The sequence below is a fragment of the Colletotrichum graminicola genome, assembly GCF_000149035.1.
Source record: "Colletotrichum graminicola M1.001 genomic scaffold supercont1.6, whole genome shotgun sequence".
Classification (NCBI taxonomy): domain Eukaryota; kingdom Fungi; phylum Ascomycota; class Sordariomycetes; order Glomerellales; family Glomerellaceae; genus Colletotrichum; species Colletotrichum graminicola.
In genome coordinates this window covers 628,064-641,231 of record NW_007361010.1, presented here as the reverse complement: position 1 = coordinate 641,231, position 13,168 = coordinate 628,064, and the positions used below count along the sequence as shown (strand labels likewise).

Below are 13,168 nucleotides of genomic sequence, written 5' to 3'. Positions count from 1 at the left end.
CAAGTCCAAGATTTGCACGTGGAAAGCCTGCTATCAGAGAGAGAGGTGGCACTGGAAAAAAGTGGAGACAACGCCTTTTACGTACCAAGTATCCGTACTCTCTACCTCATCCACCTAACATCTAAACGGCAACCACAGACAGCATCGACAAGCTGAGCTCCTTTGTTTCTAGATCTTGACGTAAATTTCTCCTTTTGTCAAGATACATCTTCAGGTTGTTGGAGTACCTAGTGCAAGAGGTCAACCTTGGCTTGCACCGTCTTTTCCCCTGGCACCGTCGCCTGCTTGGCTCGATGCATCTTACCTCCGTACAACCAACCCGCACCTTGTTCCTACTCAGCTTATCGCCGTTTACCGGGCAAAGACTCAGATCAGATCTTGACACCGAACGACAGCTTCATCCGTTCTGCATGGGATCGATCTCAACGGTGAACTCCATCTCTGATCTTGGAGTTTGTCTTTTCTTCTCCCTGGGAACACTCATCTCTTCCTGCCTATTACAGGTTCGCATGGCTTTCCCCATGGGCGTTGCCGAACCGCCGGCCGCCTTTGTTGGCTTCAACGAGCTCGACATACTTAGCTCGGTTTGGAGAAACTGTGCCGTTTTCTCCCCTCCCTCACGTTGTGGCGGTCGGCGACCTCTCATCCAACTCGAATCACTTTGAAGGAATCGTCCGACTGATGGACAAAATAAAATAAAAACGTGTTTGACTCTAAGCGAGCGTCAGCCCATCCAAGTCGTATGAGCCCTCTTGTTCAGACTCCGAGGTCATACTTTCACAAGGGCTATATTCGCCGGATATCGGCGGGTTCTTGCCAAGCATCTCGCTTTCAGCGGTCGACCTTGACGCTCGCAACTATCTCGCCGCCCTCTGTAGCTTCAATCGAAGCAAGAATGCTAGGTCTACCAACGTACTGACTGAGCGCCTCTCCATCGGTATATCTGAAAGGATATTCGGTTGATATCCCATGCGTCCTGACGTCAACAGGTGTCCACTTACGTCTCTCACCGAGAACCCTTCTGGCTCGCCGTTATTGTCCTTGAAACGACGGTGACCTCACACTTCAACGTGCCTGGCTCGTTGGCTTTCGAGTAACTATCATAGCGCGCTCCAAGGGCTCGAAAAGCTGGCTTCGGGCCCCTCTTTCAGCGTGACGCGCCTCGAAGTGAGACAGGATTAAAGCTGACACGCCGGCTTGGGAAGGCATCAGAAACAAGCAGCAGATCAACCAGGCGTACTCACCTCATCTGCTTCCCCCGATTTAGGTGTGATGACGGCCGTTGGGTCGATACGATCAGGCACAACCCTTTGGCCCGGGCCTGGCTCCATAAGATCAAGCAAGTGTTTGACTAGGTGGTGATGCAAGCCCGCCCAGATGGTAGTCGCTACTAATGAAGTGCGTCGGGGAGAACTTAAAATGACCCGATGAAAACTTTACTGGACACGATGGTTGATAAATGAGGCGGTCCGTCTTTGCATTTGGGGCCATCTGAACCACTGGGCCATGAAGTCAAAGACTTCCGCGGCCGCTAGGACATCGGGGAGGAGGAGAACTCCGAATGCAGGCCGGAAAGAGTTACACTGCCGACCAAATCGCCGACCGGCAAGGACTACGACATTTCCGGACAGATGCCACATGGGCCAGTGAGACATCGGCAGCTTAGTCCGGGGAGGGAGGGAGGGAGGAGAGGTTCTGCCCTTGTTGCCCTTACCATCCTAGCCTACCTACTGTGTACTCCGTCGCCCCCCCTCGTGCCGGCTCTGTGACTTGTGGTTGCCCGTAGGCTCTTATTGTGTAACGAGGCGTCTTGCAGCATCGCCGGAGTTGGTATGATCGCAAAGGAGGCCATCCCCAATACAGGCACCGCAGCCGGCGGACTTGTGTCCTTCCAAGATGGTCGTAGAAGATCCTACTAGTCTCAGAAGGCCGTCCACACGCGTGGTCTTCCCCTTCACCGTCCCAAGCCTGGAACAGCCTCTGTCATCAGGACGCCTCATCAGGTGTCTTTTCTCCATCGGCGACCCGACACTCTGGTCCCTCCTAGGACAAGATCCAGATATTCTGGACTCCCACCGTAGCTTTCCTAGCTCGTTTGCCCAGCCGGCTGGCTTGATTGTGCCTCCCATGGCGGTGAGCTGGTAGACACTGCTCGGTCTCGCTTGCCAGCGCCACAGTCCGTCATATTCGGATGTCAACCCAAACCAAACCTTCAGTAGCGTGGGAATCGCCTGATGTGACAATTGCGACGACCGCACCGGCCATGGTGCGCCGAACGTGAACCCAGCTGTCTGGTTCCGACGGATGGACAATCCTCCCTTGGACGTTTTGTTTCACGGCAAGTACCACCAGGAACATTTGTCATTTCTCCTTCCGGCCATCTCACATCGCCGCCAACATCCAAGTTCAGGGGTGCACGTCTTGCTAGCTCCACCGCCACTCTTTTCTCCAGGCCTTTCCCTGATGTCCTACTTTTCATATAACCCGATGCTCGTTCTTCGCCAATCTCAAGGTTCTTGTTTCTCAGAACAAACAAACAAACAACCAAAAACCACTCAGAGTGTGAATATTACACAAGCACACATACTCACATGTCCATCCAGCTACCGGCCGCGTACAAATCAACTCGCGAACCGGACGCCGTCGACCTCAGTACTCGTCATTCAACTTTGGCCTCGCGGAATCGCGGCAACCCTGGACGTTGAACCGCCATGTCACCCACTGAAGTTATGACCAGGCCCTGCCGCTCGCCGTTCCAGGTAGACGGAGCATCAGAGACGTACTTTATTAGACACGCCGGTGCAGGTCAGCATCACCCAAACGTCAACAGACTCCTTTCACAGTCTGACATCTTTCCAGCCGCTCTCGTCTCCTCCCCGGCCGAGCCCTTACCGACCAAGGAGGAACTCCTCGAGCTTTGCGACTCGGTGCGAACCTCCCTTCGCCAGGAGAAGAGCCTTGGGCCTTGCGCAGACAGAATACAAGAACTCTTGGAGAGTGCTTTGAAGGGGGAGCTTCGGCACACTCCCTTCCTCGATTTCGAGACAATTCAATACGCTCGTCTGGACAAGCTCCTCGCCGACATTGTTGATCCTGCCAACCGCCCATCCCCGCTGCCCCTCCGCTTCCGTGCCGATATGGCTGTAGCCGAGAGCCTCCAAAAGATGTGGAGGGCCCGGTTCCGCGAGCCATACTTCGCCCTTGATGAGGTGCGCCAGCGCAGCTTGCACACCGGCGGTGAGATGCGCGACATTCACTTCACCACTGCCGGCGTCGATCCCCTCGAATCCTGGACCGTTCACGACAGCTCCCGCGATCCCATCTCGGAGCTTGAAGGAAACCAGCAGTTTGAGCCTGGCCAGTGAGTCGCCAAATTCGTTTTGCTATCTATGAAATCAATATTAACCCCCAACAGCTGGTGGCTGAATCTGGCCTGCGCCTACCGTGATGGCATTCTCGGCACTGCTGTCGAGAAACCCACCAAGGGGAAATATGGAGTCACTGCCCTTCCACTCTTGACCGGCTGTGAGGAGCACGTTCGTGGCGACCTCTATCGATACGTCCGCGAGGGCAGCCTCTCTGACATGCACGTCTCTCTCCTCACCAAGGTCGGCACCCGAATTCGCATCCTCAGGGGCTACCGCCTCAAGAGTACACTGGCTCCCAAGGCTGGCGTGCGCTATGACGGACTGTAAGCAACAAATCGTTCCCATTCCATGCGATTCTTACTGAAAAAGCTCTAGTTACATCATCCGCCAATACGGCAACAAGCTGGATGCCAATACAGACAAATATCGCCTTGAGCTCCTGCTGGAACACGTCGACGGCCAGAAGAGTCTCGAGCAGGTGCAGCAAGTGCCTCGGCCATCGCAGATGGATGACTGGGAGGCGTTTAAGAAGCTCGAGGCCGAGATGGTCCGTCGGTGCAAGGGCGATGACGGCCTGCTGGACTTGAAGATCCGCAAGGAGGAGGAGCGCATCGACCGCGAGCACTGGAGAAGGTCGACAGATTTCCGAGCTTCGCTGAGCCCAGAGGCCTGCGCGGGACTGGGGCAGGTTTTGTCTGCCCGATGAGGGAAAAGGACTGGAGCAGACCGACAGCATTGGAGCGATGCGGCGCGGCGCGTCGTGTTTTGGATGGCTTCCCGAGATACCCTGTATTACCTACCTACTGTAACTGTATCAACACCTCACGAATAATGATGACGAGTTACGACTCATACAAACACTCCCAGGCAAACTTCATCTTATGATTCTTCGAAACCCCTCCATCTCTCTCTCGTACTTTTTTTTTTTTTTTTTGTTCGGCCACGCATCCGTGAAAGTGTGCGGTCGAGACCTGACGCACTCACAAACCCTCGCGCCAAGGTGCCCTCGACCATGGCTTGGCGACCCCGCGCCTCGATCAAAGAAAGGAAACTGCGCGAGATGAAGGGGCGATTCCTATCGCGACCAGTCTCTGCTGTCGTAATGGCGTGTTCTATGTCCCAACGGCAAAGGCCCTCTCTCGATATCCGAGTATCCATCTTCTTCTGTCTGGCAAGCTGCGGGGCTCGACCCGGGGTGGGGGGGAGGAGGGATCCCCCATTCTCCAGGCAACCCCCCCCCCCCCCCCTCTCGTCGTCAAGCTGTTGCTTTTTGGGAGCGCTTGTTTCCAGCCCAGTCCCGAAGACGCAGGGCAGTCGGATTCAGGGGGGTTGTTTATATATGCCTTATCCCTGTTGTGGTTTCGAGATGCTCTGTGACGACAACGCACTTCGGACATTTTGTCTATTGGGTATTACTTTTTTTGTCTATCGCATCGAAACCGATCAAGCCATGACTGCGCCGGGATCAAGTTTCCTCCACAACACATTCGTAGCAACGCTGTGCAAACCCCCCGGTCAAGTGTTGAGCTTCTGCTTAGTTCTCTTCCTCTTGCCGCCAACCTCCCTCCCCTCCTCGAGCTCCAACAGCGCCTCCCTCTTCTTCTCGCTCACAACCTTGAGCGAGTCGCGCAGCACGCGTGTCTCGAGGTTGACGCCCTCCTCCTGCCACGCCTCCATCTGCCGTCCCACGCGGGCCTCGATCGCTAGCACCAGCTCGACGTCCCTCTGGCCCACAAACGTCACGGCCTCTCCCTTGCGTCCCGCACGGGCCGTGCGACCGACCCTGTGAATGTAGTCGTCCGGGTTGCGCGGGATGTCGTAGTTGATGACGAGCGCGACCTCGGGGATGTCGAGACCACGCGACGCGACATCGGTGGCGACGAGGATCCGCGCGGCGGCGGCGCGGAAGCGGCCCAGATTGTCCACTCGCTGGCGCTGCGGCAGGCCCGAGTGCAGCGAGGTGACGCGGTGGTCGAGCAGGCGGAGCAGGTGGTGGAGGTAGTCGGCCGTCGAGGTGCGGTTACAGAAGATGATGACGGACTTTTCGACGTTGCCGTCGGTAAGGAGGAAGGTGTGGAGATAGTGCTCGCGGTGAGTGACGGGGACCTGGAGGTGCATCTGCGAGAGGGTGGCGGGGATGGCGAGGGACTGGGTGTCGACCTCGCAGACGAAGACGGGCTGCTTGCCGGGTTTGAGCGGCATGTCTTTGAGGGCGCGGACCTCGGGGGTGATTGTGGCGGTGAACAGGAGCGTCTGCCGCTGCGACGAGGGCGGCAGCACGGAGAGGCACTCTTCGACGTCGGGGATCATGCTGCCGGGCCCCGTGGCGTCGAGGAGGCGGTCGGCCTCGTCGAGCACGACGTACTTTACGCGCCGCAGCCCGCAGATGGTGTCCTCGCCCGAGGTGCGGATGTGGTCGGCGAGACGACCGGGCGTGGCAATGACGACATGGGGGCGCTGCGCAAGGGCGATGGCCTGCGGGCGCATGTCGGAGCCACCAGTGACGAGGATGGCCTTGAGGCTTTGCGGCGAGGAGATGGCCTTGAACTGTTCAAAGATTTGCAGGGCGAGCTCGCGGGTGGGCGTCAGAACAAGGGCAAAGATGGCGGTCGGGTCCTCGGCCCATTTTTGGAGGATAGGCACGGCGAAGGCGACCGTTTTACCGGAACCCGTCCGGCTGCCGCCGATGCAATCCCTCCCCTTCAGGATCTCGGGTATGCAGCCCTTCTGGATGCCTGTTGGTCGCTTGATGGCCATGTTGGCCAGCGACTGCACGAGCCATGGCCGTACGTTGATGGCGGAGAAGGTGGTATTGGGATCTGTCGGCGCGGAGATGTGTTCTGCGACGCCGCGGGACGGGTATTCTGTGGTGCTTTTTTCGGCGGCGGCGCGCTTGATTCTTGACGGGGCCTTGATGGTTGAGACGACGGCCTTGAGCCCCCCCTCATCATCGTCGTCGTCGTCGTCGTCGTCGTCGTCATCATCATCGAGGCCCTCGAGGTCTGGATTGGCAGGGGGCTCGGTCCTCCGTCGCTTGCGCGAAGCGGGACTGTCGAGATAGTCGGATTCGGACTCGGAGCCGGAAGAGTTGGCGGAGGACGACGATGCCGGGTCCTCGTCGGAAGCGGCGGCGGGACCCGGGCGTCTGGGAGCTGCGGAGGACGGCATCGAGGGTGATCAATCACAAGGCGAGGTGTGCGTGTCCCTTGGGAGTGCAGTCGAACAAGGCACCCGAGACAGAAAGTAACAGGCCTTTTCGGTTCAAATTTGATGGTGAGCGGGCGGACACCAGCTGCACCAGCGTATGAGAATTTTCGGTCAGGGGTCCTTCAAAAAATTTGGGATGCAGAAAAAAAAAAAGAAAAAGCTCCGGTGGATTGAGAATGTTTGTCGGCGGCCAGGATTGGGCGCGCATGCGGGGGGGAGGGGGGTGGTGCAGGGGTCTCTGGCGGGGTGGGTGGGGGGTAGGTAGCAATCCAATTGGATTGGAGGTGCTCAAGTACCAAGGATCCCGCATGAAATGAAGAGGTAGACGCGCGCTTGGGGAAACGAAGCTGGTCAGGAATTAGTGTAGGTACCGGTAGTGTACCTGTACATGACGTGGTGGTAGTAGTAGCGGCAGCACTTGTATTCGTAGTACCTATATGGCGATTAGTCGACGGGGAGCGAGCCGGTCAGACTGAAGCTGCTGCTGGAAGGCAAAACTGTTCTGTTCCATTGTTCTTTCTGGGGCGAGGTGGTGGTACATGGCCCAAACTCGCTCCCATATGTTTTCCGTTGGCTGTTTGTTATGGCAATGCCTTGGCTCCAATGTCGCACCACTGTGTATTAGTTCAAAGGGGGGCGGGGGGGGCGGTAGTTGTGGTTCAACTTGCCGAGATAAGCATCTCGACCCGGTCTGGTTACGGTGGGAAATGCTAAGACAGCGCGGGCTTGCTTGGAGCTGAACATTACAGGTAGAGGAATATTTGGAATAAAAAAAATGCCAGGGCTGACGGTTGATGACAGCATAGCGTTGCTTCCCGCACCCAAGCATGGGGCCAGCCTGAATGCAATTCCGCCCTATGCCCTTGGCATATTCCGGGTGCCTGTCCCCTGACGTGTGCGCGCTTACATAGTACGCCTGGATTGCATTAGCCACAGACGTGGCAAGCGCATCTTGGTTTTGGGGGCTGCTCGACATTGTAGTGTATATCAGTTTGAATGTAAGGCAAACTGGGTGTTTCCGTGACCTTGTGTTGGCCTGTGATGATAATGGAGGGGGGGTTCGAAGCGAAGAGGCATTGCGAATGCCGGTCGTTGACGCTCACGGGCGTCCAGCTAACAGTACGCCCGCACGGGGTATTGGCCGGGTTAACACAGATGGGTCAAAGGATCAGTTTTGTTTCCTTGCATCTTCCGTCTGACATGCTGGCATGAGTCGACTTTGCAGACGAGACCCGACGACTCGGGCTCGACAAGACGAAGAAGGGCTGCAGCAGTCTCAGCAGAAGCAACGCCGTAAGGCCCGCCCCTGCCTCTCGGTTTCTGTTCCTCGTCTTGTCTCATTCCAAGCAGGGCGAACCGGCCATTGGCATTTATCCGACCGGACAAGACAGACACAATAACGGTGCACCCCACGTAGGCGTTTTGGGCCAGGGGCCACGAAAAATCGGGCCTTCGTCCGATCAGGGTCCAGCCCATGTCCGATGTAGCTGTGCGAACAATGCGGTGAAGGATGAATGCGTCGCCCTCGGACAAAACAGAGTTACAGCAGCTTGCATCAGCACATTGAAGAGGGAAAGGAAGAGAGTAAAAGAAGAAGAAGGCAATCTGCGTGCGGGTTTGGACCCCAAGAAGCCCGCTAGCCTCGTCCACCCGTCGTCTCGGGGGCTAGCCTGTTCGTGCCGCATGGCCGACGGAAGAGAAGAAGGGCTGGAGGGACTGCAACCACCATCCTCGCAACCGGCGTCTCCGCAATCAGCTGATGGGGCTTGTTCCAAGTGGCTTGTCATACCGATATCGTCGGTACCTACTGTACGGAGTAGTAGATGCATTGTGGACGGAGCCACCTCCAACAACATCCATCTACCGAAAAGAGCTCCTCCGTGGGACGCCCCGTTTTCCCTTTCTCTCTCTGCTTGGTCGGCCTGTCCTCATGGGGGTGCCGCCTCCGGGAAAGCCCTATTGTCCAGCCTAGACTCTGACACGCCTCTCTCGGGACATGGTGGGAACTGGACAGGTAGGCATTGGTTGCCACCAGTCCACATTAAGTTATTATGTGATCTCGCAGCCATGTGTGTGTGAGCAAATGTGACGAGTGTGATGTGATTGCCGGCTCGCTGTCGGCGCCAGCTGTTGGCTCACGGCCGGAACGAGTAAATTGTCAAGGATCGGGCGAGGAAGACGATCAGCAGTAGCGACAACCAATACGGTGGAGAATGGCACCAGCCGTACTTAACGTCTGACAGAATTTTCGGTTATCAAACGTGCACTCCTTTCATTCCAATGCCAATAGCCTTGTCTTCGTCCATCCGAAGCCCTTGGATCGAAGGAGCCAAGTTGCATCGGGAACGTCTCCCAGGATGTATGTGCATTGAGAGACCAGGGAGCGATGCTTGATGCTTGGCCCTAACAGGACAGGAGGCCAGCGGCTTTGCAAGCAGCATTTGCAGGGCAGGGCATCGAATGGCAGCCCAAGACACAGACGACACACCACCACTGACGGTAACGGGACCCCTGCTCGTGCCCCATGCTCCCATGTCTCTGGATGCCCTCTCACGTCTCGTTCTCCTGCCGGCTGCATGTGATTGGTCCAGCATGGCACCATTGTATGATGTGTGTGTATGTGCCGGTGAGGGACTGGCAGAGTTGTTGGTGTGCTTCGTCCGAAACGGAGCTCACTCATCGCACTGTTGTGCCTGAGAAACTGACTTTTTCAATGTTGAGGGATGGGGTGGGTTTGCCTGTGTCAGTGTCAGTGTCGACGTCGGCGTCAGTGTCAGTATGTGTACCGCTTGTGGTGGTGAGGCAGTTTGTCTTGGGGAGAACACGCGTCCTCATCCATGACAGCCCCCGACTCGGCCGAAGCGGAACGGCAGCATATACCTCGTTGCCTCGTTTTCGTACGTCTCCATCACTGGGCATTGTGTCTTCTCCTCACAAGAAGAAGTTGTGCCAATCCACCCCCACCCCATCATATGCGTATTTTGTACATTGTACACATAACGGCATCTGGCGATAATGTTGATCGACTCTGACATATCCCTTCGCAGCTCCCCTCTCGCTCACCTCCCTCCCTTCTCATCCTCGTTGGGATTCAGTCCAGGCTAGAGTGAGTTCGGAGTCCTGGCCAGGGGTCGGTTGGTCGTGTGCTTGGAAATACCAAAATCGGAAGGCCAACCATAACAAACCTCAGACGACGTAAGGGACTGGGTGATGTGGCACGTTTTCCTGCCAAAAAGGACAAGCTTCTGAAAGGTAAAGAGACGACCGAGCGTATTTCTTGGTCCCGTCGGCGATTGATCTCCATTGACTTTTCGGTTATTTGCTTGTCCAGTTTGTCAAGGGTGAAGTGAAGCATAGCGATAGTACCTAGGTATGTAGTAGATAAAGGTGTTTTTTTTTTCTCTTTCGAGGTTGCGAAAGGTACGGGCGAATGAGGGATACCCAGGCAATGAGGTTGGCTGCTGGATGTACCCTTCCTCCCCGCCTACTCCTGCCACATCCTGCGACAGCTGGAAGAGGTACCTTGGCCCGACGCACGTCTGAGGTACAATTAGGTAGGTAGGTAGGTAGGTCGGTAGGTGGGTAGGTGCCTTAGTGCATCAACCAGGCCCCTGTTTTCCATTGGAACTTGGCCTTGGAATTAGCGCCCAAGCTCGTCCCCCGTCCCGCCGACTCCCCGCCTTTTTTGCCCACTCGTATCCTACCTGAGCACCTCCTCCCTCTCAAAAAGGAACCTGGTCCTTTGGGCTCGCCGGTTGCCACTAACTCTGAACTCGTGTTGCTGGTCCCCTCTTTGGCCTGGCCAACTTCGATACCGTACCGAACACACTACGAGACAGAAGAGACATCAAGCAAAGCAGTAGAGAACCCCCCCCTCCCTTGCACCCACCCATCCACACCCGGCCCTGACACAGATCAAGAACTGCTCGACCGGGAACGCGTGCCACAACCACCTCGCTCGCTCGCTCGGAACGTCACATCCCACCCAAAACCGCCCACCAACCCCGATAGCGACCTCCTGACTCCTGCGGGGAAAGCTGCACTTCAACGACCTTTTCCTCTTCTATCTCTCGCTTTCGCCCGTTTTGATCTGTCCAAGGAAACGCTTCGACGTCCCATCTCAACCGTTCCAACGTACTTTTACTCTGAACCATAAACGCCGAACTTTCGAAACCCATCCCGTCGTCCTTCTCCAATTCACTACGTCAGCACATACCTCGCACAGAACGAATCTCCTATCGCGCTAGTTCTTTGCCGTTTTCCGCCCGTGCTCTGTGCAGCAGCCATCGCATCTCGACCTACGTCGTTGGGCAGCTTGGCTTCGGCCCTTTTGCGACCTTGTGGGATCCTCTTCTTCATCCCACTCTCTCCAGCTTGAACTGCATCGCTTTGGTCCGGCCAACTTACTGTCATGGCCGACCATAACGCTTCCCAGCCTCAGATGATGGAGCCTCCTCAGCAGGTAAGCATGCCTGTATGATGCATCTTCGCATTACCCGTCATCGTGAGCTTCACTAACGCCTTTCTCCTACAGCCGCCGCCGAGCGTCCCTTCCACTGCCATGTCTACGCCGAGTTCTGTTCCCATGATGAACTCCCCAGCACCCCTGCTCCGTCCTGCCATTCCTGGTGGCAGATCCGGCGGCGCCGCCCGAACACCCAGACTCGGTCTTGCGATTCCTCCTTCACCAAATGCGAAGCCGGTCGGCGGACAGCCGCCCCAGCCCGTAAACTCGCGACCTCCCCTCCCAACCCTGCACCTGGCCACTCCGATGGGCAGCCAAACAACACCCTACGAGCAACCCCCAAGACAGATAGGCGTGGGACAGTCGGCAAGCGGTGGCAGCGAAAGCAGCGCGGCTCATTCGAGATCAGGAAGCTTTGGTCCTCTGGACGGGCGAGCTAGCAACCCCACATCAGCTGGCTCTCAATATTCGGCGTTGTCGTTTGCTTCCCAATATGGCTTCCCAGCGAGGCCCCAGGGAACCCCAGATCCATCGTCCGCTGTCGGCTCTATTTACTCTGAGCGTAGCGAAGGCGGAGTTGGCATGGAGCGAGACAACAGCATGCAAGGGCTTGAGGCTTTCGATAAGCTGTCATTGGAGCGGGGCAGAACCCTGGATGTGGAGGAGCTTGACTCTGACGGGTGGAGGGTTGCGAGCATGGAAAACCGGATCGAAGAGCTCGGCAGCCTCGGCGAAGGTGCCGGTGGAGCCGTCACCAAGGCCAAGTTGAAGGGTGGAAAGACCACCTTTGCCCTAAAGGTGCTTATCGCTCACTTACACCGTTCATAACCAAGACTAACAAAACCAGGTCATCACCACAAACCCCGATCCCGACGTCAAGAAGCAGATTGTGCGTGAACTAGGATTCAACAAGGAGTGTGCCTCGGAACACATCTGCCGTTACTATGGCGCCTTTGAGGACTCGACGACGGGCACTATCTCCATCGCGATGGAATTTTGCGAGGGGGGTTCCCTGGACAGCATCTACAAAGAGGTCAAGAAGCTTGGCGGCCGTACGGGCGAGAAGGTACTCGGCAAGATCTCTGAGGGCGTTCTTCGCGGATTGACGTACCTGCACGGCATGCGCATCATTCATCGAGACATCAAGCCGTCCAACATTCTGCTTTGCAGGAATGGAGACGTGAAACTTTGTGACTTTGGTGTTTCCGGAGACTTTGGCACCAAGGGAGAAGCAAACACCTTTATCGGCACCAGCTACTACATGGCCCCTGAGCGCATTACCGGTCAATCCTACACCATCACTTCCGACGTCTGGTCCACGGGCGTCACTCTGCTGGAGGTAGCGCAACATCGCTTTCCCTTCCCTGCCGATGGCACTGAAATGCAACCACGGGCTGGGCTTATCGATCTCCTCACCTACATTGTGCGGCAACCGATACCGAAGCTCAAGGATGAGCCTGACGCCAACATCTTCTGGAGTGATAACTTTAAATATTTTATCGAGTGCTGGTGAGTAGTTGTCTTTGCAAGGTATGTGGAGGCTTTTACTGACAAACTTGAAGCCTCGAGAAGGAGCCCACTCGAAGAGCAAGCCCTTGGAGAATGCTCGAGCATCCTTGGATGGTCGAGATGCGGTCGAAGCGTGTCAACATGGCGAAATATCTGGCCCAGGTTTGGGGCTGGGACACCAAGTAACGGAAGCCAGATTGCGACAATGCCATTGCGCGGCATCCGATCATGAAATTGTATCGCACAGCACCAGTTTGGTGTATGATCGGACATACAAAGGGAGAAGAAGCGCATTGCGTCCTTTCCTTGTCGAGGAACCAACCGCCATAAAAGCGATGGCATCTTTAGAGTGAAAGCGTAAAAGCCCGACAGCTCGAAGAAAGAGCAATGTTTAGCCTAGGCCAGCAGCAAAGCGACCAAGCGCAGCAAGGCAATGTTTTACGAATTAAGACGATAGGCACACTGGGCGCGGTATTGCCAACGTCACCCTTTGGGGGAGGTGATTGGATTCTCTTTCTGGAAACAGGTAGCCAGCCAGCAGCAGCAGACCTGTGATGGGGCAAGCGAGTGACGGTGGATACGAGTCGAACAGATTGCTGGCATAACTCGTGGTTCGAGC

The 13,168-nt window shown here is 56.3% G+C and overlaps 3 protein-coding genes across 3 annotated transcripts; 2 read left to right on the top strand and 1 right to left on the bottom strand.

The window, feature by feature from the left end:
- Positions 1–2,729: 2,729 nt before the first annotated feature.
- On the top strand, positions 2,730–4,074 carry GLRG_02223 (uncharacterized protein; the record flags this gene model as incomplete). The annotated part of the gene is made up of 4 exons (XM_008092881.1): positions 2,730–2,805; positions 2,860–3,361; positions 3,416–3,691; positions 3,744–4,074. The coding sequence occupies 4 exons, from the start codon at positions 2,730–2,732 to the stop codon at positions 4,072–4,074; spliced, it is 1,185 nt and encodes a 394-aa protein (XP_008091072.1).
- Positions 4,075–4,883: 809 nt separating this feature from the next.
- GLRG_02222 (DEAD/DEAH box helicase) lies at positions 4,884–6,536 on the bottom strand (the record flags this gene model as incomplete). The annotated part of the gene is made up of 1 exon (XM_008092880.1): positions 4,884–6,536. One exon carries the CDS (start codon positions 6,534–6,536, stop codon positions 4,884–4,886), a length of 1,653 nt encoding a protein of 550 aa, XP_008091071.1.
- A 4,450-nt stretch (positions 6,537–10,986) lies between these two features.
- Positions 10,987–12,735, top strand: GLRG_02221 (uncharacterized protein; the record flags this gene model as incomplete). Its single annotated transcript, XM_008092879.1, has 4 exons — positions 10,987–11,037; positions 11,110–11,838; positions 11,888–12,549; positions 12,603–12,735. The coding sequence occupies 4 exons, from the start codon at positions 10,987–10,989 to the stop codon at positions 12,733–12,735; spliced, it is 1,575 nt and encodes a 524-aa protein (XP_008091070.1).
- Positions 12,736–13,168: the final 433 nt, after the last annotated feature.